The sequence below is a fragment of the Hippopotamus amphibius genome, chromosome 1 (genome assembly GCF_030028045.1).
Source record: "Hippopotamus amphibius kiboko isolate mHipAmp2 chromosome 1, mHipAmp2.hap2, whole genome shotgun sequence".
NCBI classification, from domain to species: Eukaryota; Metazoa; Chordata; class Mammalia; order Artiodactyla; family Hippopotamidae; genus Hippopotamus; species Hippopotamus amphibius.
Genome location: NC_080186.1, coordinates 41,882,906 through 41,910,463, shown reverse-complemented (window position 1 = coordinate 41,910,463; position 27,558 = coordinate 41,882,906). Strand labels below are relative to the sequence as shown.

Below are 27,558 nucleotides of genomic sequence, written 5' to 3'. Positions count from 1 at the left end.
CTTGGTTTCAGAGGAACTGCCTAAGGCAGTCTCAAACAGTTTTGCTTATCTGTGACACCAGTTCATTCACCTCATAAGTGTAGACAGCATCTGGAGGCGTTCTGTTTGGAAGTTAAGGAGCTGAGGCCACCCCCTGCTGTCTCATAGTCACCACTGTCATGTGTGATTGTAGACTCAGCAGTCAGTTTGAATTCAAAGCACTTGCAGCAGCTTGGAAAGGCAGCATGGGGAGTTTTTCTTCAGGAAGAGGGGAAAGTTTCCAGAAACTGTTTTGAAAAGCAAAGATCTTTAATGCATTCTCCCTCCCTTGCACCCCCACCTCAGCCCCAGGTGCCAGGGTTTTGATTTGTCTTGTTTTTTCTCCTTTGTTACAAAATCATTGTGTCTCAGCAGTCATAATTTTACTTTTTTTTTTTTTTTAATCATCCCCTACTCTCATCCAGACCTTTCCTCAGGAAGAACTGTATATGCAACAAGGACAAAAGATTTTTTATAGAAAATCATACAACGTAACCATAAAGACACATCATGTTTAGGAGTTGATTAGTACAAAATTCTGAATTATGAAAAATTTTTAAAACAACTTTATATAACCTCGCACCCTTTTTGTCCTGTTCACGTATCCAGTGAGCAGCCTAGGAAAGATCAATCCCTTTTTTGAGAACAGTAGCATTTAATAATCAAACTGTCTTTCTAAGGTGTGTGCTCCCAGAAAAAGGTGACAGAAGTAGAGTCAAGCTATTTATTAGTCCATTGTTGCAAGTTGCAACTATTCTGGGAAGCTGAACACAAGTCAGCAGCAGTGAGACATCCCCCAAAGGGCGTTGAGAGTCCATTCTGTCAGAAGTGGGCTAGGGGGTCACACTCCTCGTGATATGCTCTCCGACAATTTGTAGGGATATGTTCAGTCTCCATATCAAATATAAGCCCGACAGCAGCTTGATTTTAGATGGTTCCATCAAAAAACAAGCCCTTTCCTGTTGGCGTTTTATGTTACCCAGATGATACAGACAACGTCTGTGATTTCAGGCCCCACCCAGAGGCATCCTAAATCTACAGTGGTCCCAGAGTCAAAGTCCTGTTCATTGAGCCTATGCTTGTTTACAGTTCCACACAGTACATTCTGATGCTGAAGCCACTCACAGCACACAATATCAGGTTTTAGTTTAGAGTCAGGTCTGGACAATTAGGATTTGTGGATTTAGGATTCCAATAGAAGCCAGCAACTTTTCTGCAGCAGCAGCAAAGCCAAGATGCTATTGGTACAGACAGCTGTGTTCTAAGTTCAAGTGACAAGCAGGGCTTTCCTAAGCGCTTTGGATCTTGTCCATATCTACCTACTCAAAAATATGCACAGTATACTTGAAAATCATAAGCCTCTAAAGATCAGACATCTGATTTTATAAGTGCTCATCAGCAAACTAAAAACTGCTTTTTAAAACTCCCAATGTGTATCTCTGTCTGGAGATTGCCTCTTTTCTATGTTGCATCCCTTTTTCCAGAGGCTCCAATAAGCAAAAATCATTAGTTCTGGACACTTGTTTTGTTGTTCAAAGAGTTTAAATTCTAACCCACTCACCAGCAGCAAAAAACAAGGCAATTGTGTTCTAACACCTTTTCTTTGCAGCTTTGCTTAATTGAGCTGATTCCTCTAGCATTTATGAAATTAGAATTGTATAATGTTTTATATCAATTTTTACCATTTTAATCCCTCCTTTTTTCTCATTGCAAATTTACTTAACCCTCCAGTGGTAAATTTAGCATTTACAGGGTTGTTATTAAAGTTGGTGGGGAAGGATCTCTCCTGGAATGCAAAGGAAGTCGGGAAGGGAACCATGCTAGGTTGCTGCAGAAGGGTGACAACAGAGAAACTGGAGAAATGGCTGATATATTTTTCTCCCTTAATTTTCCCTCTGGTTTATCTAAAATTGTGCTCCATTCTAGGGAACTGATTTAACTTTTTTTTTCTCCCCTTAAAGAAGAAAACAGTATAAACTTTTAGCATTTTTGGCCCATCCAATCTCTTGCCACCTGAAAGAGAGAACAAAAGCCAAAGGCATTACAAGGCTGCACTTTTTTCCCCTCACTTTAGCCAGTACAGCCAAAAGAAGTCAGGGGATCCAGTAAACTGTTCTCCTGGAATTGGATCTATCATTTTAAAATTCCATGAGGTAAATTTTACCTCTCACAACAGACCGTCAGCTCACCTACTGTTTCACACCATGAATAATGACTCTATATCCACCCAGGCATGAAAGGTTCACCATTCCCCACTTCTTCATCCTTTTTTTTTTTTTCTTTGCAAAACAGGGCTTCCACCATATTTTGATGAGTCTGGCTAGGCTTTTGAATCCCACTTCTGACACCGTCTGTAAGGCAGGGGTTCCAAGACCACTCCAGAGTTCGATGATTCCATAGCAAAACTGGGAAGACTTATTTAGCATGTAGTCATACTCACAGCTGTGATTTATTAAACCAAAAGGATACAAAGCAAAATCAGCAAAGAGAAAAGGCACATAGGTTGAAGTCTAGGAGAAACCAGGCAAGGTTTCTAAGGGCCCTCTCCCAGTGGAGTCACACAGGATGAGCTTAATTCCCCTAGCAATGATTTGAGGCAACACATGTGAAGTGGTGCCAAGCAAGGAGGCTTATTAGGAACTCAGTGCCCAGAGGTTTCACTGGGCGCTGATCACATAGGTACCCTCTGCCTGGTATATACCAAAATCTCAGAATCCCAGAGGAAAAGCAGATGTTCGGCATAAACTATGCTGTTTGCACAAACAGTTGAGGCACAGTGAACCACAATTATCAGTTCTGGGAATAGTGCACATCCTTCTAAAAACCAAGTTCCCAGATGCCAACCTTGTAAGCAAGCCTTTCAAAGGAATAATCCTCAGGCCTATTCCCTGCACATATAATTTTATTTTTTAAGATAGTCATATCTCAAATTAACTTCTGCTGAATTCGTTTGCTACTGGATATGTAGGTGGAACTCTGTAAACTGGGAAACATCTAAGCATTTGACTTTGCCTCTCATCTTCATTTGTAGCAGAATTTAGTCCTGTAGTGAAGGGTAAAATTAGCCTCAGAATACTACCAGGTATCAGTTAATCCTGTATTTTCAAAGGAGATTTTCAAGAGAACCTGAGGGAAACTCATTCCCTGGAGATGGCCATCTCCTATTTTCTAGGGTACCAACATATTCAACGTAAACTTGCCCCAAAATCTGTAGTTGTCTGCTCAGAGCCCCTGCAGTTGTTCTTGAAGCTGCAGGTACTTTCCCTCACCACAGGGGGATAATACTTTCTTTAAACTGGCTACTTAAAATAAAGGGGGAGTTGTTGGTGTTTATTTTTCCTTGCTTGTTTTATGAGCAAATATAAATCAACACTGTAAGGATGATTTATTTAACACTACCTCTTCTTTTCAGTCATTTCAGAGGCATTATAGCCTGAAACAAGAGCATACACAGGCCTGGAGTCAAATGGACCTGGCCTTGAATTCTAGATCAACTTTTCACTGAGTGATCTTAGAGAGATTACTTAATCTTTTGGTAAAGTGAGAGTAACCATATCTACTTCAAAACGTTGTTGTGAGCATTAAGTGAAAGAATAAATGTAAAATGTTTAATATATACAGCATTTAACACAGAGTAAGAATCTAATAATGGTAACTGGTATGATGGAAATGGTGATTATTTCTCTCTTCACTCCCACTCTTCTTTCCTATCCTTACTTTTTCTTTTATGTTTTGGTTTCAAGAAGACAGGGAATCTCTATCCACTATTAACTGTTTGGAAAACTACCATCTTTCCAAGAAGGATATCAGTCTACCTTACGTGACCAATAACAAAAGGTTGAAGGGGGTGTTCAGGTCGAACTATCTAGAGTTTAATATCTGCTTTCTGTTTTACCAAAACAGCAGATTTCTTTCATAGTTGGAAACATTCCTGAATTAGTTTATGATATTTTTCCTAGGGTAAGAGACAGGCTTATTTCCTCATGGAGACTTACTTCGTTTATGTCAGGGTCCTCCAGGGCCTCCTCTGTGTAAACTCAGTTAGGGCAGTAACTATACTGTGTCTTATTTGCCTTTGCTTCCCCTGTTTCTGACACAGGGACCATACAGGCCTATCACAGAGTAGGAGCTCGCTGCATTGTGGGTGGACGGAGGATGGGTGGGTGGCACACACTGTGGAGGATGTGATGATAATCATAACATGGCCGTGGTCTACAAGGCCAAGTCTGGTAGGGGAGATAAGCCAGGAGATCACCCTAGCAGGCAAGAGGCACTTGTCACCAAGCAAGGCACAACATGACGCATACACAGATTTGGCTGAACAAAAAGGTCTGTGTCGGGGTGCAGATTGTAGTGAGCAATGTATCTGAAGCTAAGAAATTGCAATTTTATTCTGAAGGCTGTGGAGAGCTATTGGTTTTAGAACTGAAAGGTACAGTCAGTTCTTATGATTTGCAATAGTTATGTTGTATAAAGTTTTTACAACCACTAAATTAGCAAATACTCAATTGTTGCCCCTAGGAGAAACATAGGGTTAAACTACTATGAGCCTCTGGTCACAAATTTTCATCAACCAATCAATACATAACCTTGTTTTATGTGTGTTTCTGTTTAAAGACACTGTAGTTAATATATAATGTTGACAAATTAACATTGAACTCATGACCAATAGTACTATAACTCATGCCTAAATGAAGCTTATCAAACACACACCTGGTCTCCATAAGGCACATCACAGCCTTCTTACACTTAGGAACACTAGGTAGCACTTCAGCACTATGCTTAGCGGGCATTTATTGGGGATTTCACACAGTTTCCTATGACTGGGATTTAGGATATGAAATTGGGTGTGGAGGAAAATGAGACAGGAAATGAAAAATACTAGAGCGTTTTCTTTGCATTAATCCTATTTGAGCACCTCTTATGTGTAAGACATTGGGGATACAGTAGTGAATAGGCTAAACAAAGTTTTCCCCTCACGAAACCAACTGTAGTGGAAACTTGAACTAGTTAAGTTAAGGTGGATGTTGACCTTTGTATTAAAGATGAGGAATGTAAGCTTAGAGCTGTCAAATGGCTAACAAATTGGGTAGCTAATAAGTTGCAGAGCAATGGCTCCATCTAGGTCTTTTGATTCCATTTCTGTTTTTTCCCCACTGTCTCAAACCTGTTGATTATTTTTATCAGAAAGGATTAGTGAGAGCCTGGGAAAGGGAAATCAGATAGGAGTACTGAGGTAGACAAGACAACAGGGAGTCAGAACTAAGATGACAGCAGTAGGGATGAAAAGGAGGCACAGAATCAGGAAGAAGAAACAATCAGTGAGATTTGGTGATTGTCTAGCTATGTCAGGGTGGTAGGGAGGGTAGGAAGAGGATTTGCAAAGGTGCTTATAAGTTCCCAGCCTGAATGATTAGGAAGATGATGGTTACCATGTGCAGAAATCAAAGAAGACAGCTGAAGACGCAAGTTCACTTTGGGATTTGTTAAGTCTGAGGTACCAGGAGAAAACGTCTAGGTGGTGCTTTCTAAAGATGATAAAGAGATTTAAATTGTGAGGCTGGCTCAGTACCAAGAAAGGGCCCTGGCAGTGAATGGAGTAGATCTGAAGGAGATGAGGGACAGAGAGACAGTATAGGGCAGCAGTTAAAAGATTGAGTTCTGGAGCCCCAGGCTGAGTCTCAGTTCTGCATTTCCTAGCTTTCTGATCTTGGGCAAATTACTTAGCCTCTAAGTAGCTCAATTTTCTCATCTATAAGAAAAGGTTAATGATAATACCGACCTCACAGGGCTGTAGTAAAAATGAAATGAAGTGATACTTATGAATCGCTAGTATATAGTAAATGCTCAGTATATCTAAGCTATTGTGATGAAACTGACGGCAAGGACAGGAAAGGATCTTGCTAACCCACAAAGGTATTGAGAGAACCAGTGATATTATATAAGAAAACCCATCATTGTATGCCCCTGACCAGATCAAAGGAATACACAATGGAGTTTTTAAAATATGTTTGAGGTAGTTACAGCCATTTCATGGAAGTTGAGTGGAATTCAGAGCCTTAGTAAAATCTGCCTTTGCCCCTTTCTAGCTCATTTACAAAGTACTTGGAACAGTAGGAGGTTATAACAATGACTAAAGCCATTTATTTTATGCCTGTTATATGCACAATCAAGTATATTAGTTCTCTGAAAGATGTATATCATCCCCATTTTACACATGCGGGCACAGAAGCTTAGAGAGCCTAAATTTCTCAAGGTCACACAGTAAATATCAATACCAGTATTTGATTCCTAAAACCCAGGTTTTTTTCCCTACACCATGCTGAGCATAAAATGGAGTGACTATTAGGATTGTGTATAGGTATGTTGATGTATTTAAACCTTTCCAAAATTACTTACTTTGCCCTAGAACTTAATTTTATAAGGTGCTTATAAAGCACTATATCACTAAAAACTGCTGTATCAGAAATCAAATAAACTTTTGAAGGCTGTACATAACAATCCAGTCTGGCTCCATCCAGCCATAAATAAAAAATCATTAGTTCTGTGCTCAGTATTCCAGGTGCTTTTGCAGACACGCTTTGCTCACTTAAAGTCTGTATAATAACCCCATTGTAAATACAAACAACTGCAAATGTATATATGCGCAGATTAACCTTTTCTAGACACTCCTTGTAATTTTCAAAGCCAGTGCTGGAGTTCCAGAGTGCGGTAGCACGTTCATCAATGTGCCAAATCTCCTGGGCCTCACTGCAATGCCAGTTGCAGCTCCGGCTCCAGCCTGCTTCACCCAGACCACACCCTGCTCTTCACCAGAACCAGGACCTCAAGGCTTCAGGTGTAGTGTCTGTGGCAGAATCCCAAACCTGAAGATTCTTTTGATTTTTCAATTTATTTCACTTTCCTTCCTCTAGTTATAAGAGCCTTGTGTAAACAGGCCTTCCTCATGCATGCATTTTAGACTGTGAGAACTAGAAAAGACCCTTATTTTATAGATGAGAAAGCCAAGATGCAGAGAAAGAAAGTAACTTGATCAAGGCCTAGAAAAACCAGACACCAAAAGCAGAAATGCTTGGCCCAAGTTTACATAGTCACAGAATGAGGGTAAGATATACATTTTTTTTTAAAACAAACAAAAAATAGAATTATACACATGAAGTCTGAAGTTATTTGAGATTAGGTCTAATTCATCTGGATGTTCCCTAGTAAAGTGCCTGGTGCATACTAAGCGACTAATACTGGTTTATTGTATATGAAAGTATAAGTCAGTAAAATGGTTAATTAGATTATAGGAAACAGTTGTGCATGTTAGAATGAGACAAGCAGGAAGAGCAATATGCAGTTAATTGACACACTGGGACTGAGTTAGGTGTTTACCTTCCCTGTGCTCCCCTGCTGCCCTCTTCTGTATCGTAGGCCTTTACTGTTCTGAATTGCAGGGGGCTGCTTTCTCGCGCATCCTGCCCTAGACTCTACACTCCCTGAGGGCAGAGATGGTGCCATGCTCGCTGTTATATCCCAGTGCCCAGCACAGTTTCTGACACTGTAGTAAACACGCAGAAAATATTTGTCTAGTAAATAAATGAGGAGAAATAAAATATTCCTACACATTCATGCATCTACTGTTTTTGTTTGGTTTTCGTATTTCTCATCTCATCAGGCAGAAACTCATATGTAATTTATTGTATCCTCATGGTTGAGGAAGGCAAGAGAGGGACCACAGTATAGTGACATTCACCCTTACTTATTCCTTTTTCTTCCTGCCTTGTTGCCTGTACACTTGCTTCTTTCCCACTATAGATTATTACAAGATATTGAATATAATTCCCTGTGCTATACAGTAGGTCCTTCTTGTTTATCTATTTTATATATAGTAGTGTATATCTGTTAGTCCTAAACTCCTGATTTATCCCTCCCATCCCCCTTCCCCCTTTGGTAACCATAAGATTGTTTTCTATGCCTGTGAGTCTACTTCTGTTTTGTAAATAAGTTCATTTATATCGTTTTTTTAGATTCCACAAATAAGTGATATCATATGATATGTGCCTTTCTCTGTCTAACTTATTTCACTTAGTGTGATAATCTCTAGGTCCATCTGTGTTACTGCAAATGGCAATATTTCATTCTTTTTTATGGCTGAGTAATATTCCACTGTATATGTATACCACACCTTCTTTACCCATTCATCTTGTCAGTGGACACTTAGATTGCTTCCATGCCTTGCTATTGTAAATAGTGCTGCTATGAACATTGGGGTGCATGTATCTTTTTGAATTAGTTTTTGTCTTTTCCAGATACATGCCTGGGAGTGGGATTGCTGGGTCATTCGGTAACTCTATTTTTAGCTTTTTAAGGAACCTCTAACAAGAGCCTACAATATGCTGCCTACCAGAGACCCACTTTAGGGCAAAGGACACACCTAGGTCGAAAGTGAGGGGATGTAAAAAGATATTTCAGGTGTTTTTTAACAGCCAGTTGTCAGCCTCGTATTGACATGTCCAGCAGAATAGTCTCAGAAGAATGCAGTGTAGTGGAAAGGGGACAAAGCTGGAAGCCAGGCATCCTGGGACAGAATTTTTACTCTTCATTTGTTGTGTGATCTCAAGGAAGGTATATACTTTTCTGGGTCCTATTTTCCTCATATGAAATATGAAGAGATTAAAATAAGTGCTTTTTTAATCTTCTGTCAGCTCTGATACTATGTGATTTTATAATTAAATGACCTAAATATAGATAATACCTGCCCCATTTACCAACTCTCTTCTGAAAACTAAAACAAAACCGTGGGCTTCCCGGTCCTACTGGCTTATTTAAGATCATCTTCTCTCACTCCTTTTATGTGAGAATGTCTCTGTTCCAGGCAGTTTATGGGGACTTAAGCTTTTATTTACTGTAGCTGGCAGCTCCTATAAGCTGGGGCTTTGACAATATTTCACATTTATTTATCTGAGCCAGAGCTTAGGATCAGGTGGCAGTTAAGTCACTTAAGGTTATTCAGATGCATTGAAAATGTTGCTTAATAATTCAGAACCAGTTTTCTCTGTTTAGAGTATTAAGATTTTTTAAATCCTTTTAATTATCCATTTCCAACAGCAGTTTAAATAGACAGAGAAAAAGCTGTCCCTTCTGAAAGGGCAACTAATGCAAACTTATTTTCAGTCCCTATGTCTGTGCAGCAGGGCTGACTGAGGCAAGGGCCGGAGAGAGTCCAGAGCTAGAGGACTTGCCTGGATGACATGCTGATGATATTGCTGGCAGGCTATGCCTGCCATAGGAATGAGGCAAGGGGGAAGAGGTCTGGGGATATGGCTTCTTTTGACTTTGGGTTGGTGGAGGCTCTAGGAAGGAGCAGGGAGCCTCCATTCAGTAGGTCAGTCTTTTAGCAAACATTTGTTGAATTCACACCATTTCTGGCAGTATACTAGACCTTGGGGATAGGTAGCCCGTAAGACCTCATTACATGCCCTCGGAATTCAGTGTAACTGGAGAGACAGACTCATAGACAACTCCAAAATAACCTGAGAGATGGAACAGACAGATAACTCATTCTGAGACTGTATCTGATCCTTTGGGGTAGGTCCTCCAGAAATGGGTCATTTTGCCTGGTCAAAGTACAGGAGTACTATTTTAACAAAGGACAAGGTTGGCATTACCTGTGCCTATTTGACAGTTTAAACACTTACCTTGAGCCTGCCAGCAGACCTTTGAGCCACCTTGTCTGAGAAGCCTAAGGGGATGCAAAGATAATAGTTAAGCAAATGTGAATTTGCCAGGGAATTCCCTGGTGGCTCAGTGGTTAAGAATCTGCCTGCCAATGCAGGGGACATGGGTTTGATCCCTGGTCCAGGAAGATCCCACATGCCACAGAGCAACTAAGCCTGTGTGCCACAACTACTGAGCCTGTGCTCTAGAGCCCACGAGCTGCAACTACTGAGCCCTTGAGCCACAACTGCTGAAGCCCACGCGCCTGAAGCCTGTGCTCCACAACAAGAGAAGCCACTGCACTGAGAGGCCCATGCACAGCAATGAAGAGTAGCCCCAGCTCGCCGCAGCTAGAGAAAGCATGCATGCAGCAACAGAACCTCAACGCAGCCAGTAAATAAATAAATAAATAAATAAATAAATTTATATTTAAAAAATGTGAATTGGCCACATGCAGGGGAGTGGAACAGGAGTATGATGAAAAGACCATAGTGAACATGTGTGTCCCCTTTCTCACAGGAGGCATGGCCCAGTGAATGGGAGAAGATGCTCTGTCACTTAGGCCTGGTTTCACTCAGCAGTTGAACTGAGCTTTGAAGGCTGTGTAAGTTTTTAACATGTGGAACTGGGGAGAAAGGACAGTCCAATAGCAGAAACAACATAAGCAAAGGTTCAGGGAAGAGAAGCATGAGACATAAATGGGGAATAGCAAATTGCTCTGGTCTATTGGAGCATAAGGTCTTTGAGGGAATAGTATTTTTTTTAAGATTTATTTATTATGTATTTATTGTATTTATTTATTTTTGGTTGCATCGGGTCTTGGTTGCGGCATATGGGATCTTCATTGAGGCACATGGGCTTCTCTCTAGTTGTGGTGTGTGGGTTTTCTCTTCTCTAGTTGTGGTGTGCAGGCTCCAGGGCATGTAGTCTCTGTAGTTTGCAGCAAGCAAGCTCTCTAGTTGAGGCACATGAGCTCAGTAGTTGTGGCATGTGGGTTTAGTTGCCCCACAGCCTGTGGGATCTTATTTCCCTGACCAGGGACCGAACCCATGTCCCCTGCATTGCATGGCAGATTCTTTACCACTAGACCACCAAGGAAGTCCCAAGGGAATAGTATTTAGAGATCAAAATAGTAAAGAATGTTGGGGCCAAGCCACCACCACCCTTCAAAAAGTTTAGGCCCAGATTTTACTTATTTGATTTTCATTTTCAAAAGAAAATAGAATAAATGCCTGTTTTGTGACTTATTCCTAAGATGTTGTTAATAAAGGTTTGCTCTGTATTTTTCAATGTTCCATGATGTATATTCTCTGGTTTGATCATTTATTCAACAAGCACTTATTGAGAGCATATAATGCACCAGATTCTTTGCTGGATGCTCGGGATACAGAAACAGGAAACAGTCTTGCTGTTAAGTTATTCAGTCTTATCCCGGAGATACTTCCATGAAGACAAGCTGTGATGATGCTCGTCACAGGCCTATAAGGTGTTGCATCAGACGTCAACATCTTTGTTTAACAAACAAGGGAACTCAGAGGAGGAAAGGTGACTTGCTCAAGATCACACAGGTGGTCAGAAGTAGTATGCTAGGGTTAGTAGCCAGGTTTGCAGTCACTCAGAGGGTGCTTGCTCCCTTCTCTCCTCCTCTACTCTGAGGCCTGACCGTCTGTGGACATCAGGACTGAACTGATAAGAAATGAGCATGAAGAAATTTCTGGCCAGGTAAAATGCATGTCTCCAGCTACCTTCAAGTACCGCTTTCTTAACATCTTCTCTCTGAAATACTTTTGTTTCTCATCATGGTACTTTTCCTTAAATCCATGCATTTGGGAGCTACTGGTATAAGTTTGGTATAGTACAGGCACCCACTAGACCAACCTTTAAAGAAAACACCTGCTCTGTTCATGATTCTTGGCTTCCAGTTTAATAAGATTTGGGCAGATGAAATGTAATATCAGAATAGCTCAGAGAGAGCCTTGGTAACATTTAAGATATTGAACGTGCTGCATCTGGTAACTAGAAAATTTAATGATCTCCTGCTGTTTTGGTAATTGGATAAGTAAATACATCAGAATAAATCACACCAGCAAGTCTTTTGTATGTCGTTAGGGACTCAACTCTTTTAACTCCTGTTCAAAGCTCCAGCTCTTGAGCGGTGTTTGCGTGCAGTTACGCACACACCAGCTCTCACGGCCCTGTTTGAGTATTAAAATGCATTCAAAATGCTTACTTTCTCCCCAGCCACTCTGCCTGAAGAGTACATGTAGTTTGCCATTTCAGATCTCTCTGAAGCCAGGGAGAAAAGTTTTTTCCAGAAGTTTAAACCTAATAAGGCATTTGAAAACTTCACAATCTATCTCCAAGCTGTCTTTACGGCCACGTCTTCCACTATAGGCGTGCTATGAGCCTTGCCAGAAACACCACCCATTTACAAATTGGGGGAAATGAGTCAAAGCAAAAAAGGAACTATCCTGTTGTAGTCAGGAATCACATAAGAGTTTTAAGTAGGAGAGAGACAGGCTCAGATATTTTTTTCAACTCTCTCTCGAGTGGCAGGAAAGACCCAGAGAGAAATGGTCTATTAGAGCTTATTAGGTGTTGAATGATGTTGTCGTTACAGATGAGAAATTTGGGTTTTCTGGAGGTTAAATGACTTGTTCAAGCATACTCATGCAGAACCAAGATTCAAAATTCACTGGAACTTTTTCTTACTGCCTCCCTAATTAGCACTTAATCCATGTCTACTGGTGACCTGGGACAAACAATAATCAGAGTTTCTCAGAGAGTTTTAAGCTGAAGTAGCCATTCTGAATCTAACCAGTTAACAGCTTCCTCTCCTTTCATTTGTCTCTTAGTGCCCTGTTCCAAACACAGTGGTTAGTGTTGTGGACCAGTCTTTTATCAGAGGCATCCTAGGAGCCTTTTCTACAAGAGCCTGCCTGCCTTCCATGATATCAGCCTCTGAAAGTGAGGCATGTCCCCTTGATCATTGCTTTCCAGCCTGTTTCGCAGCATCATACACATTGAAAATGTTTGTGTGCATCATTGGGGTAATCATACCAGGTCGCTCAGGGTCAGAGGTAACCTAGCCCTGAGGATTCTGGCTGCTTTGAGGGATGAGACCAGCATCTTGGTACGCCTGTAACCTGGAACACCACTAGAGCCGATCTGCACTGGATTTCTCTTGCCACTATCCAGAAGCCTCATTTGTGAATTTGCCTATACCTGTTTGTTAAGCTTTCAGAAACAGTGAGCTTGCAAACCATTCTGTAAAGCAGGAGTTCCTTTTTGTTACTTGAAATTGTGTCTTCCAGAGCCCAAGAGGGACAGGACTAATCTTGGGCTTCCCAGGATGAGGAGACGTGTCTGTTCTTATTCTTTTTGTGCTTTTTATGTTCATTCTGCTGACTTGGATCTTCTTGTGCTTCTAGACTAAAGAGGCTTTCCCCACCCCACCCCACCCAAACCTTCTTAATAGAAGTCTTGTATTCCCTCTGGGCCTTCCCCACTAACATTGTTTAATAGTATAGTGACCAGGCTGCTCTCACCTTATGAGATGGACTGCATTCTGCCTGTGGAATTTGTCTCTCTCTCAATAAACCTGCTTTCACTTAAAAAAAAAAAAAATAGTACAGTGACCAAAACCACCATCAGGGATACCAGTACAAGGAGAGGGTCACATTTTTTTGTTTGGTGCCTAGGATCTCCCTAACAATGTGCCAAGTTTGAGGCCATTTTGACATTAGCAACACTTTAGAATTGGTATCCTCATTAAACAGCCCGTCTAAAGGCACAGGCTGGGAATGAAGAATCCAGATTTGGTCCCAGATCTGCCATGAGTGCTGAGTAACCTTGGGTAAATTCTTTCTGCTCACTGGGCTCTTCTTTCCCCATCTGTTACAGAGATGACCTCTAAAGACCCCTCCAGCTCTAACAATTACTAGGTTCTTGATAATTGAGGAGCTAGATGAGTGAAATTTGCCCAAATGCCTAAGGTAGTAATATACTCTGTTGTGGGGAGATACGTGCTTCAGTTACATGAAGGGGATAGTCTTTCCAAGCAAGAGACTTAGAATAAATAGTCTAGTCTATGACTACAATACTAAAAGTATCTAGTGTGGTGCTTAAGAAAACAGATTTTGGAGCCAGACCTAGTTTTAAATCCTTGCTCTGTTATTTCCCACCTGTGCAATCTTAGGCAGGTTATATAATTTCTCTGAGCTGCTATTCCTCATATTTAAAGTAGAGGCAACGGTACCTCCCTCATAGGGTTGTGTATACTTATAAAGTACTTGGAACAGTTAGCACCTAGTAAACTCCCGATAAGTGTTAACTATTGTTATTATTATATTGTGATAAAACAAAGAACAGACAGGGCAGCCTACACCTTAGTTTTCTTTTGTTCTTCCTTTTACTTTTCTTTTATTCTCCCTTATTCCCACCTAAAAAAGTCAAGGAAAGAAAATGTTCTGTAGGCATCCTGTGCTTTGCAGCCACAGAAGACCATCCAGCCTCACTTTCTAGCACCACAGTTGTCCTACCACACTTTAATAATGGAAAGAATAGAATCTGGCACTGTTTCCTGGAAACCCTCACCCCAGTGCCACTTCTTTTCTGTGATCCAATGAGACAGATTGGTCCAGAAACTACACCGGATGCTGGGATGTAAATAAGCCATAGTGTAGTCCCATAGTGGGACCCTTCCAGATTGGAAGTTCTTTTTGGGGTTGCATTACCACCTGCAGCAAATGTAGAGAAGTTGCTTGGAGCTGCAGCTGGTGTTGTGGATGACAACGATGATCAATCCCTCATGTTTGCAAAAGACTTTATAGCTACCAAAGCCTTTTCACGCTCTGATCAGCACATGACCTGCAGAGTGGCTCTTAAGTTCTCCCTCTGATACTTTGTGGGTGTAACTGCCCTATTTAAGGATTCCCAGCTCATCAAAAGGTGTTTAAAGAAAATGGACAATTAGCTATTAGGACCAAAGTGACAGTAATAAAAGATAGCCTGTGTTCCTATGGGGAACAGCAAAGCCTGTGCCACAACAGGGATGTGAGGCAGGACAGCTGCAGAATGCCTGCTTTCTTAATGGCCAAGGGAAAGCCATTTAGTCACATTAACTGTCCCCGGTTTACAAGTAGGATCAGAGGTTAAGAGGCAGTGAAGGGCAGTGCATCAGATAACAGGCTAGACACTCACAAACCTGGGTGCAAATTCCAGTGTTACCTTTCCTACCTCCCTATGTAATCTCGGGCAAGTCCCGTAACCATTTTTGACCCCAGAGAATTCATCTATAAAATGAGAATAATAGGAGTACCTATCTCATAGGATTGTTGTGACCATTTAATTAGGTAATACATAGAACAACTAGTATAGTTCCTGGCACTTATAAAATGCCAAATAAATGGTAACTTTTTTGGTACTAATGACATTAACAATTATTTTTGAAACTTGTAACATTTGATATGCATGCTTTCTAATAGAATAACTAACAGAATATGTTACTCATAGCTTACTAAAAAAATTAGTTGTTCTCCCAAGTTCAAAGTAAATGCTAGTTTTGAAAAAAAACAAGGCCAGGACTTCCTAGATGGCGCAGTGGTTAAGAATCCACCTGCCAATGCAGGGGACATGGGTTCAATCCCTGCCCCAGGAAGATACCACATGCTGCGGAGCAACTAAGCCTGTGAGCCACAACTGTTGAGCCCATGTGCCACAACTGCTGAAGCCCGCGTGCCTAGAGCCCATGCTCTGCAACAAGAGAAGCCACTGCAATGAGGAGCCCATGCACCACAGTGAAGAGTAGCCCCCCACTCTCTGCAACTAGAGAAAGCCCATGTGCAGCAACGAAGACCCAGTGCAGCCAATAAATATATTAATTAATTAATTAATTTTTTTTTTAAAGAAAAAAAAAAACCAAGGCCAGATATATTCATCTTAGGAATAAGTCACAAAATAGGCATTTATTCTATTTTCTTTTGAAAATGAAAATCAAATAAGTAAAATCTGGGCCTAAACTTTTTGAAGGGTGGTGGGAATTCACATATGCAGCCTTTGTGCTATCTCAGAGTAGAAGGAGCTCAGGATTTGAAATGAGAAGACCTGAGCTCCACCAAGTTCTAGCTGTATGACCATGTGTAAGTAATGACCCTATTTGAGCTTTGGTGTTCTCATCTGCAAAAATGAGGATAAATTAGTCCAATCTCTTAGGATAGCTCTAAGGTTTGGATAATATATGTGAGAGTACTTTGAAAGCTTGTTAGCACTGAATAATATTCCATTGTCTGGATGTTCCCATTTATTTATCCATTCATCTACTGCAGGACATCTTGGTTGCTTTCAGGTTCTGGCAGTTGTGAGTAAAGGTGCTTATTAAACATCTTTGTGCAGGTTTTGGTGTGAACCTTAGGTTTTCAGCTTCTTTGGGTAAATACCAAGGAGTGCAATTACTGAATTAAATAGTAAGAATATGGTTAATTTGGCAAGAAACCACCAAACTGTCTTCCAAAGTGGCTATGCCATTTTGCATTCCCACTAGCAATACATGAGTGTCAGCATTTGGTATTGTCAGTGTTCTGGATTTTGGCCATTCTAATAGGTGTGTGGTGGTATCTGGTTATTTTAATTTGCATTTCCCTGATGGCATACGATGTAGAGGAGTATCTTTTCATATGTTTATTTGCCATCTGTAGATCTTTAATGAGGTGTCTTTAAGGTCTTTGGCCCATTTTTTAATTGGGTTATTCATTTTCTTATTGTTGAGTTTTAAGAGTTCTTTGTATATTTTGGATAATAACTCTATATCAGATGTGTCTTTTGCAAATATTTTCCCCCGGTCTGTGTCTTGTCTTCTCATTCTCTTGACAGTGTCTTTAGCAAAGTTTTTAATTTTAATGAAGTTTAGCTTATCAATTATTTCTTTCATGAATTGTGCCTTTGGTGTTGTATCCAAAAAGGCATCACTGTACCCAAGGTCATCTAGATTTTCTCCTGTGTTATCTTCTAGGAATTTTATAGATTCGTGTTTTACATTTAAGTCTACAATCCATTTTGAGTTAATTTTTGTGAAGACTGTAAGATCTGCACATCTAGATTCACTTTTTTGCATGCAGATGTTTAGTCCAAAACCGACTGTTGAACCTAGCTTTTTTTCCTAAATGTGAAAATATCAGATCCAGACTTTCCTTTATTCAATTTCAAAATAAAAGCTTACTTTAGCAAAATTAAATAAAATAAAAAGGATTGATAATAATACCAACCCTGCAAGATTGTGATTTGATGTTTGTGTAAATATCTTACAAACTATAAAGTACTATTCCTATATTGCTGCTGCTGTTATTTTTAGTATTACTCCGCTCCTGCCTTCAGGTAGCTCCCAGCCTAGTAGTATAGTGTTATGTTTATGCTCAGGGTCTTTTTTTAAATGAGAAGCAGAATAGTGCGACTAGAAGGAACCCCAAAGCAGAAGTCAGAAATGGATAAGATACTGAATCTATGGCTTATCAACTATGTGATCTGGGCCAAGTCACTTGACCTCTCTGCGCCTCAGGTTGCCCACTCATAAAATGCAGGGGTTGGACTATATGGCATTCAGGAGCTTTCCCACCCTGACATTCTGGAACTCACTCACTGTGGCCTAAGGATGAGAATCTGTCACATTGATTCACATTTTTCTCAGCAGCAATATTATACTTTTTCAGGGAAAAAAAACCAAAAAACAAAAAACTGAAGCCCAGGGGAGTAATAGAAGTACGATGTACATGAACGTTCAAACTGCTGAGAAAAGTGACCTAGAAAAGAATAACTCTCTTTGGCAGAGAACATATCCCATTTTCTGTTAACATAAACAAGTTTCACAAAGCCAGTTTGCTAAAATATTAACTTAATGAGAAAATATATACCTATTCAGGTTTCCTAAGTATTCTATAATGAATAAAATGTCAAAATGTCAAGAAGGTTGACTTTCCTTTTCTAACATAGACAGAGTCAGGCCATACCTCTTATATGAGAAAGCCCCTCCTCCCCCAGGGAGTCCCAAAGGGTGGGTTTCTCTGTTGATTTAGAAAGTCAATAATTCAGTAAAATCCCAAGTAAATGGCAGAACATAAGCTCAGATTGCGTTTTTGTATTCGTATTTTATAAACATTTCAAGATTTTTTCCTTGACCTTTGATCTTTTGCCATTCTTAAAGTGAAGATCTTATATCCTAGAAGCTTGGTTAGAAACAACCTCAAGGTCATCTCATTCCAACTTCCTTCTCTGTGTGGATTCTACTCTTAGCAGCACCTCTGGCAAAATAGTCCAGTAGTTAAACATATGGATTCCAAAGCTAGATTGCCTTGATTCACATTCTGGCTCTGCCCTTAACAACTTTGAGACCTTGAGCAAGTTTTTAATTTGTTCCATGGCTCAGTTTCCTCATCTATAAAATGGGAATAATAATTGCACCTACGTCAGAGGGTTATTATGAAAATTAAATTGTTTTCTGTTAAGTGCTTGGGATATGCCTGGTGCGAATGAAATGCTTGATACGTGTTAGCTTTCTCATCATGATCTTCCTCCTCCTCAAATAAGCCCCTGCTTGAATGCGTCTCGGGACAGCAGAGAGTGCACTCACCTCTCCCCTCCCTGCCCCTTTATCTTCCCAAGGTAGCCTGTCAACATGTAGGCCAGAAGCATTCTTGTTATCATGAGCTTTGGAGTCAGAGAGACTTGAGTTTTAAACCTTATTCTGTCTGCAGCCTTGGGCAAGATAACCTATGGTATGTTCAACCTTAAAATGGCAGTAATAATACATACTTCATTTGGCTATTTTGAGGTCTAAAGTATTCTATATAAAGTACTTAGCATGGTTCCAGCTTCATGGTAGGCACTAAATACGACTGGCCCTTGAACAACATGGATCTGAACTATGCAGGTCCATTTGTATGTGGACTTTTTCCAGTAGTCACTACTACAGCAGTTGGTTGAATCTTGAATGCGGAACCCTGGGTACAGGGGAACCACAGATATGGAGGAACTGCCTGTGTGGGGGGCTGACTATAAGTTATATGTGATTTTCAGCTGCATGGAAGGTGGCACCCCCAACCCCTAGGTTGTTCAAGGGTAAACTGTAAGTGATCGTTGCTGCTATGATGCTGATGGTGTAGGGGATACAGAAGAAGGGAAAAAGAAAGAGAAGTAGCGGCCACACCAGCAGCTGCTGCCCTGTTGAAAAGTTTTTTCTAACCAGCTGAGTTCTGCCCCACAATTTTACCTCATCAGTCCCAGCTCTACCCACCAGAGCTGCAGAGAACACATCTGCTCTGTCTACCTGTCCTGTTTGCCAGCCCTAGACCTTCAAAGAGGGCTGACACAGCCCCCTCTCTGCCCCTATAGCAGCAGTGCCCTCTCTCAGGAAAACATATCCCATTTTTCAGATGTGTCTTAGAAAATGGCTCCCTCCTGGCACACTCTCCATCATTCCTGAATGGGGCCCAGAACACTGCAGGATCATTTCACAACGTGGCCACTCACAACATGGTGTCCTGCACCTCCCTAGGTTCCCTACAGTCTTTCTCTCCACTCCAGACAGATGAGAATGGAAACAAAAATTGTCCTTGTTCACTTTAAATTTCTGTCTGAAATGACCTTCAGAGGAAAAAATTGCTTGTGTATGGGGCACCAGAGGGAGCAGCCCCATCCCAGCCATGTTTAACGTGAAGCAGTCCATTGGTGGCACAGCCCCACTGAAGCTATAGAAGGGGGTCTCCAGGTATGGAGACATTACCCTATCGGGGAAAAGAGAGCCCTTCTGCTGAGCAGCAAGATTGAAATAAGAGAGAGAGCCTGGTGCAGGCCTGGGCTCCAGGAGACTTTGATGAAAGAGCTCAAGCTAAAGCTAGCCAGACCAGGGCCCTACCCAAGGCAACACTCCAGCCAGTAATGGCTGCTACCAGCTGAGCACTTACTGGTTCAGTCTCTGTACCAGAGCCTTCATCAACATTATTCCATTTAAGTAGCACAACCTATAAAAGAGAAACTGATTATTCCCATCTTAAAGGTGGGAAAACTGAGGCTCTCGGGTTGTATTTCTTCATCAAGATCATATAGGTAGTAAGTAACAGAGCTAGAGTTTGAATCTAAGTTGCTTCACTCTTCTTAACTATCAATATTATACTGTATAGACAAACCCTCACTACCTATGTGGCCTTAAACAAGTGGCAGCCATGTGGAGCCTCGGTTTTCTCATCTCCATCTTACCTTGCATGGTTGTTTAGGGATTAAATGAAATAACATATTTAAAGTGCCTGGCAAGTAATAGGTGTTCAAGAAATTCTAGTTTTCTTCTTCTCAAGTCCCATCTCTCCCATTTAAAGTGACTAGGGAAAATCAGTCACCATGAAAACTGGGTGTGTTTTCTGAACATCTAACCTTGCATATTGACAACGTGGCCCCGAGGCTCCAACCTCCCAACCTCTTTTGCTTCTTAGCGTATCTTTCTGCCGGTATGCACAGCTCTGGCACTATTATGATTTTGGTTTCAACCAGCAAGCATCATATTTACAAACCACAAATAACAACGTAGAAGATGCCGGAAGAGCTCTGGCATATTAATTAAGAACAATTGCGGAAGCAGCTGGGCAGAAAATGCCAACGAGTCAGAAGCAGAGGCAGCGTAGCTCTGTTTGTTGACAGAAGCCAGCGCAGTGTTGTACATTAATTGGGGAAGTGGGTAAACATTTGCCAGCAGCTTGCCCCCCAGTGCAGTGGGAGACAGACAGCAGGCTAGGCCCTCCCCACCACCTTGCCTGCCCATCTGCCCAGAGCCCAAGAGAGGCCAGTAGAGCAGCCTTGCTATGGGTTCCTTATAAGCACAGAGGATTCTGGAGGCGGATGCGTCTCCCTAATGACCCTCCTGGGCATACCAGGTTTCCATCTGGATACAGTCAAAGATAGTGTTCCTCCTTCAGCTCGCCATCCTGCCTGTGACACTCAGGCCCCCAGGGTGTCCCCTCCCCATTGGCTTGGAGAAGACAGCAGAGCCATCTCATTAGGTGTGGCTTGAGTTGAGCAGAGAACACGACTGCCAGTCTCAAGTGCTGTAGTCTCTGCCCAGGGGCCCAGAGCTCCTGTACACATCTGACAGAGCAGACTGCCTGGCCTCCCATCACACACACTCGGAGCTGTCCATTTATCTGTGTCCGTCGTCCATCCTTACAGTTGCTCACATACACAGCAGCCCTCATTGAACATCTGCTCTGTGCCAGACACTGTGCTAATTATATGTTTTTTCTCACTTAATCCTCACATCAGTCCTACAAGGTTGATACTAACTCCAAAGCCACAAAGCTAATAGCCAACACAGCTGTGATTTAAACCAGAATCTTTCTGGTTCCAAAACCTATTGTCCTAGTATTTCTCAGCTTTTTAAAATTTATGTTCCCTTTAGGAAATTTTAGGCTTTTTTCTCTCACTCTCAGATTCAGAAAACCTCCACATCACATCCTTACCCCTAACCTAGGAGGCCATAAACCTAATGTAGGGTTCCTATATGATTAACATATCCCAATTGAGCCAAGAAGATTTTGTCTAGCTTTCTTCTCTATAATTCATATTATAAGATAATCATTTTTTATTTCTAAAATATAAAGTCATATTATGACATTGACTCATTTTTTGGAACTAAGTATCTTCACCATCACCAATAAGGAGACTGTGATATGCCTTCCTGGGGAGCTTCTCAGCAGGGAAGATGCTCGTCTCTGGGCACAGTGGGATGGGCACTCCCTAGTTCACTACAGGTATGTTTAGCAGGAAGATCAGCCCCCAAAGCTTAGCTCTTTCCCACAAAGCAGAAAAGGCCCTCCCGCTGTCAGTAGTTAACCAAGCACGGGTCCCCAGCAATGCCAGTCACTTGTTTAACCAGCACCCTTTCCTAAGGCCCTCCTGCTCTGCTGGCCTCCACCTGCCTAGAAAGAGGTTCAGTCTCCTGAACCTATGCCCTGAGGTCAGATGCTAGTTCTTCCACTAAACTGTGAGACTTGACCTCTCTGAGCCCTGGTTTCCTCAGTTATAAAATGAGAGTAACAACATCCACCTCACAGGTTATTTTGGGGATCAAATGAGATAGCAGATGTGAAAATGCTCATGCCCATGCATAGTAGGCTCACAATCACTGTGCAGGATAGGATCTAATTGCCATGAGAGAAAACAGTGCTTCTTCCAGTCTTTTGAGTATGTGTTTTCTTTCTTTTTAGGTAACCCAGCTGGACCCAAATAAATCATTATTGGAGGTAAAGTTGTTCCCTCAAGAAACCCTTTTCCTTGAAGCAAAAGAGTAAACATGGCCCAGCGGTGGAACCAGCCGTTCCTTGACAAGCCAGAGGCCTGCATCAAGAGAAGGGCTCCTCGCCAACCCACCTACACGCTCGTCTCACTCAATTCAATGTCACACTTCTGCCTCTTGCAAGATTGCTGGAAAAAAGTAATAATAAACATAGCTACTTAAAATTTCCCATCCACGAGTATATGTTCCCAACCCTCATTGTAGAGAATTACAACTCTGCCTCCCTTACCCCCTTCACCTCTCTCTTGTTCAATGACTAATGCACTGTTGAAGTGTGAGTGATCATGAAGTAGGATTTTTACCTCTCCAGTGCCCATCTTCTCCACACAGTGTCTGGGCAGTTCTGTCTGACCTGTGACACCAGGCTGCTGTGTATTTGATATGTCTCATTGAGCCAGGGCTCACACACCTCTGCCTTTTTCTTTTCATGACTGGATTTCTACTTTGCCACCTGATTTTAAGAGGCAGGGGGAAAACATCAAATGGGACTTCTTGGCGTGGAGATTAAACACTGTTGTAGGAAAAAAAAAGCATATCATTTTTGTTGGTACTTCCTGACTTCTTTACTAAGGTGTAAGGTTGTGTTTGAGGACTGCATTTGGCATGTATGCAAGGTATTTATTTACTGCTGCTGCCTTGGGTCCCCAGGTTCCATCTAGGAGGTATTTGGTGTTCCATTGCAGTGTGAGAAACTGTTTAAGCTCACAATGTGAATATTGAGATAGTGTGAAGAGGACCAGTACCAGGACTTCAGTATCTGGCTCAGCTGCAGGAAGCTGCTGTTAGGTTTGCATTCTGGCAGTTAGAACCTCATGGATACCAGCTCCCAGGTTGCTGGTCCATCAGTGTACAGTGAACGCAGTTCTCTCCTGCTTTTTGCCCCCTCTACTCCATCATGCATTTGGACCTTGTCACTTGGTGTTTTAAGCACCTTGATTGTCACCAAAATCTGATCGGCCACCCCATGGACTCTGAGCCCAGCTGTAATAAGGAACCTGCTCCACTATTTCATTCTTTTAATGTTTCAATATTAGATGGTAGACCCCCATCTCGAATGCAAGGGATCTCATTCTATGGCTGAAGATTCTGACTTCATATATTTAAGAGAGCAAACTTGGGGGCTCAGCTCAGAAGATATCTGTTGCCTGAACTTACATATAATAATTTGGGATGATTTAGTAAATGTGGATTCTTGTTAATCTATGGATTTGGGGTTTGGAGTTTAGTTCATGGAAGCACTGTTTATACCTTCACCACCAATGATTTCTTTTCAGTCTTGAAATATTTCTCCATATCTGTTTTTGTGTCACCTGTGGTCTCTATCCTAAGGTTTGGGATCCTGATTTGACATTTTGTACTTGTCCAAAAGAATCTAAGTGCTGGGTTTTCCCTCCTGGTCCAAGCCAAGGGATTCTCAGAAGACTCTAACCACAGCCTGAGATATGCCTGGTCATTTTCCCTCTGCCCAGAAGAGGGCATTGGCCAGGAAGATTCCACCTTGTGTCTTTTCTCTGACACTTCAACAAGGGACCTCCCCTGAACACTCCCTTAAAAGAAATATGTTCCTAAAGACTAGTGCTACATCTGCCTGGGTGCAGGCCTTCTCTGGTCCCAGGGGTCTCTCCAGGGAAGCTGAAAGGAAAAGAGACGCAAAGTGGGGGAGTTCAACCTGAGCACTTCCACTCCAGCTCCACTCCCAACTTCCTAAGCTAATGGCCCCACAAGACAGTCATATCCAGTGCTACAGATGCACTAGGGCACCAGCTTTTCCTTTTCCAGGGAGACCGTGTTTTATAGCTGCCATGGAGAAGCCACAGCCCTGAACTCAGGCCACACTCAGGAACAGCAGCAAGGGTGTGGGTGGGGATTGGAGGGACGCGACTCTGAATTCACGTTCATGTTTGCCCTCTTCCGTCTAATTTGGGTTTGACTTCATCATATTGTTCCCCCATCATCTTCACTTCTGTATTCCAATAATATAGACTTTACTCTGAAACTGATTTCATAAAAGTTATTAAACACTACTTGAATGTGTATGAAGTTTACATGCCCTTTTTCAACCCTGCCTTGGAAGGTTCTTGCTCAGTCCCGTGAAATCCTATCCTTTAGGCCCCTTTGCTGGGAAAGGCCTCAGCTAATTATCACTGTTCACTCATGCCATTCTGTTCTACTGAGCTCCAGAACAGGAGGCCAGAGCAATTCTATGCCCTTTCTTACAAACACAACGTTAAAATGACTTATATAAAGTTAGGATCCAAGAAAAACATTAAGTGACTTACTGTCACCACAGAAATAGCATGTCATTTGTAATTCTTCCTTCTACCCTTAAACTTCCTGGGGCTGCACATTCCAGCCTCCAGACACAGAAATGTGTCAATCAGAATATGTGCTCTGTGTTCTTATGCCCAGCTGTCTAGAGTAAGGTTCCAGGACTGCTGTCATCCCTGCCCCATTCCAGTTCACACCTCTGTGTTTCTTGGATTATCACTTGTATGTTTGGAGCATCAGTTTGAAGGTTTAAGGAAGCATTGCCAATTTCCCACTGCCTCTCAGAAGGTGCAGTTTGGGGGAGTTTTCTGGTTTGCTATGTTGTCATGCTCTAGCACCACTAGTTTTATGGGACATACAGGTGTTACATCTTTGAATTGCAAGCATCTGAAGTCTGAGTTCTTTTATGGAATCTTTCCGTTTCAGTGTAGGAAAATAGGAGTCAGGCTTTTATGGATTTTTTTGGTGACATAAAAAACATAAAATAAGTTTGCAGTTTCTTTAAAATTGCTACTCCCAAAGCTAGACATGCTGTGTTGAGTGTGCTAGTCAGTAAGATGGGTTTTAAAGAGGTTGCAGAGCTTTGGCAGATGTCCCCAAAAGCACAAAAGTTGTTCATTTGGATGTGAAAAGGGGTCTTAGTTGTCTCCATAAACAGCATCCCTGATTGTCACACTTCCACCATCCCTCTCAGCCCCTCACCCAACCAGTCCTGGATCCCAGAGGCAGATGGAACATGGAATCCTAAATTCAGTCCAGAGAAACTCTGATAGGCGTTGCACTTTATAGTCTAAGTGACCCTTCCAGATGCATTATCTCGTTTGATCCTTTTTAAAATTCTTGGGGGCAGATCTACACACACACACACACACACACACACACACACATTCCAGAGAACTCAGTGTCTTTCAGTTTGAACCTTGGTTCTGCCACTTAATAACCGTGTAACCTAAAGGTAGGTAACTTCTCTGATCCTCAATGTCCTGATAACATTCACACAGCACTTTGCAGTTTACCACACCTTCCACACCCATCATCACAGTCCACTGCAGTGAGGGAAGCAGGGCAGTTATGATCATTCCATATTTGTACATGAGGCTCAGAGGGTAGGTGCTTGCCTAGAGCCACACAGAATGTCGTAGAAGAATCAGAACTCAAGCCCCAGGTTCTGAACTTCAGGTCCACAACTCTTCTATAAAGAACCTCTAAATTTCATGTCCAAGAATGGATCTTGGAATCCCCTACAATTGTATACAAAAAGTTAAATGTATACTTTTCTCGGAGGGGAGTCTGTATCAGATTCTCAGTGGGTTCAGTTGACACACCAAAATTTGATAACCAGCATTTAGATTATGCGAACAACATCAGACCATTTGGGAAGCTGAATTTGTCCATTCTTCTCATCAAGCCACAAAGAGGGTGAGATGCAATAACTAGGCTTTCTTGCCTTGAACCTCCTTCTACATTTAGTGCTTCTTCCTTATCTAAAATAATCTGCTTTGGAAGATAACCCTTAACAACCCCAACTGGCCATACAGCTCTTGCATTTTGAAAGTTTTGTCTGAAAGGAAACACGGATAAAAGAGACTTGCTCTCCAGTCTCTGGTTCATTAACTCTTAATTTGCACACTATCTGTTAGCTGTAGTTCTCGGTTTTGAGAGGTGACATAAGGTGTAGTAAAAAGAATAGCCTCTGGGGCCATACTGCCTGGGTTCAAGCCACTCCTCCACTTACTAGTGTGCCCTTGGGAAGTCACTTCACCTTTCTGCACTTAAGCTTTTTAGCTATAAAATGGGTAATAACAGAACCTGGCTTACAAAGTTGTGAAGATTAAATGAATTAACACTTAACTGCTAGCTAACATGTAAAGCAAGACAACTACTATCTGGTCTGCAAACTTATGGGATTACAAAAAGAAAAGAGAAGGGGTGATGACAGCAGTGAGAAGTGGCAGTTTACAGGGGAGGACACAGAAAACGTGAAAAACAGATACAAGAAGTCCAGGAGCACTGCTCTAGAGCCCTTCAGCGAAGGTCAAAGAGTCCTGCACAAAGTGTCACTGAGTTACTGGTGTCTGTAAGAATCAGTCCAGGGCATGATGGGAAGGAGAAAGGGGGAGGAGGACAAACTTGCTGAGCACTCAGGAAATGTCCCGTACTGTGCTCAGAGCATTACATACGTTAGTTACCTCTTGTAACCCCACAACAACCTGCTGGGTGGGTGATCTTGACCCCATTTTGAAGAGGCAACAGGCTCAAAGAGCTGAATTGACTTGCCCGACCTCCACAGCTAGTAAAGAGCAGAGTAGAGTCTGAGACCCAGACCTTTGACTCCAAAGCTCCTGCTATGTTTATGACAGTGCAGTGCTACCTTCAAGGAAAGTATGACATAACTAAGGCATTTCAAATAGTAATTACAATATTAACATCTTTTAAATGTTGGAAGATGCTAAAACTCAGCTTTCCAAAAATGACTCATTCCCCAGTGTGTCAGGAGCCAGAATTTAAACAATGCCTTTTATTTTAAAGTACATGCAGTGATTTAAGAAGGTTCCCATAGCTTCTGCTGCTGACCTCTCCAAACTCCACTCCCTACTTCTTCATCCTTTGTCCCACTGACATTTCTTCCCTTCAGACCTGTATCATTTCTCACCTGGGTTATAAAACCACATCCTAACTGATTTCTCTTTCTCTAGTCCCTTCTCTTCTAGACCAGTCTCCACCTAGCTGCCAGAAACAGCTTTCCTCCTCACCATGCTACACCCCTGCTTCAATCCCCCCAAAGGCTTCCCATTGCCCTCCAAATAAAATCCAAACTCAGCTTGGATTTAAAACTCCTGTCATCTGGCCCCTACCTCCCTCCCCATCTGTATCTCCAGCCACTCCCTCAAAACACATACCAAACTACCTGCAGTTTCCTGAAAGCATCAGCTTCCTAGCACCTCTGTCCTTGCACATTATTCCCTCTGCCCTGAGTGCTCTTCCAGCACCATCAGACTCCTACCACCATCCATCCAGCCTGCACTTTCAATTTAGACTTCACTTCCTCCAAGGTGGTTCCCCTAACCATTGCTACACCCTCTGCATACCTTCCAGGTTAGGTGCCTGTGCTGTGAGTCTTCAGCCCTGTGCTGACTTTCTTGAAGCACTGGATCACTCCGAACTGTAACTCTCCACTCATATGTCCTCCCTCCCCCGCTCCCAGACTGTAAGCTCCCCAAAGAGTCTGAGTCACTTCA

At 42.0% G+C, this 27,558-nt stretch overlaps 1 protein-coding gene across 12 annotated transcripts in view; it reads left to right on the top strand.

Moving 5' to 3' along the window:
- The window catches only part of FAF1 (Fas associated factor 1), a 463,179-nt gene extending 440,964 nt beyond the window's left edge, over positions 1 to 22,215 (top strand). For 7 of the 12 annotated variants that reach the window (XM_057710484.1, XM_057710451.1, XM_057710469.1 and 4 more), the window contains 2 exons: positions 6,706 to 6,856; positions 21,963 to 22,215. In XM_057710484.1, coding sequence (XP_057566467.1) covers positions 6,706 to 6,856; positions 21,963 to 21,985 — 174 coding nt within the window. In that variant the 3' untranslated portion in view covers positions 21,986 to 22,215. Of the gene's footprint in view, positions 1 to 6,705; positions 6,857 to 10,239; positions 10,325 to 21,962 lie in introns of all 12 variants that reach the window. The other 5 variants (XM_057710421.1, XM_057710460.1, XM_057710412.1 and 2 more) reach the window with 3 other exon arrangements.
- The last annotated feature ends 5,343 nt before the right edge of the window (positions 22,216 to 27,558 follow it).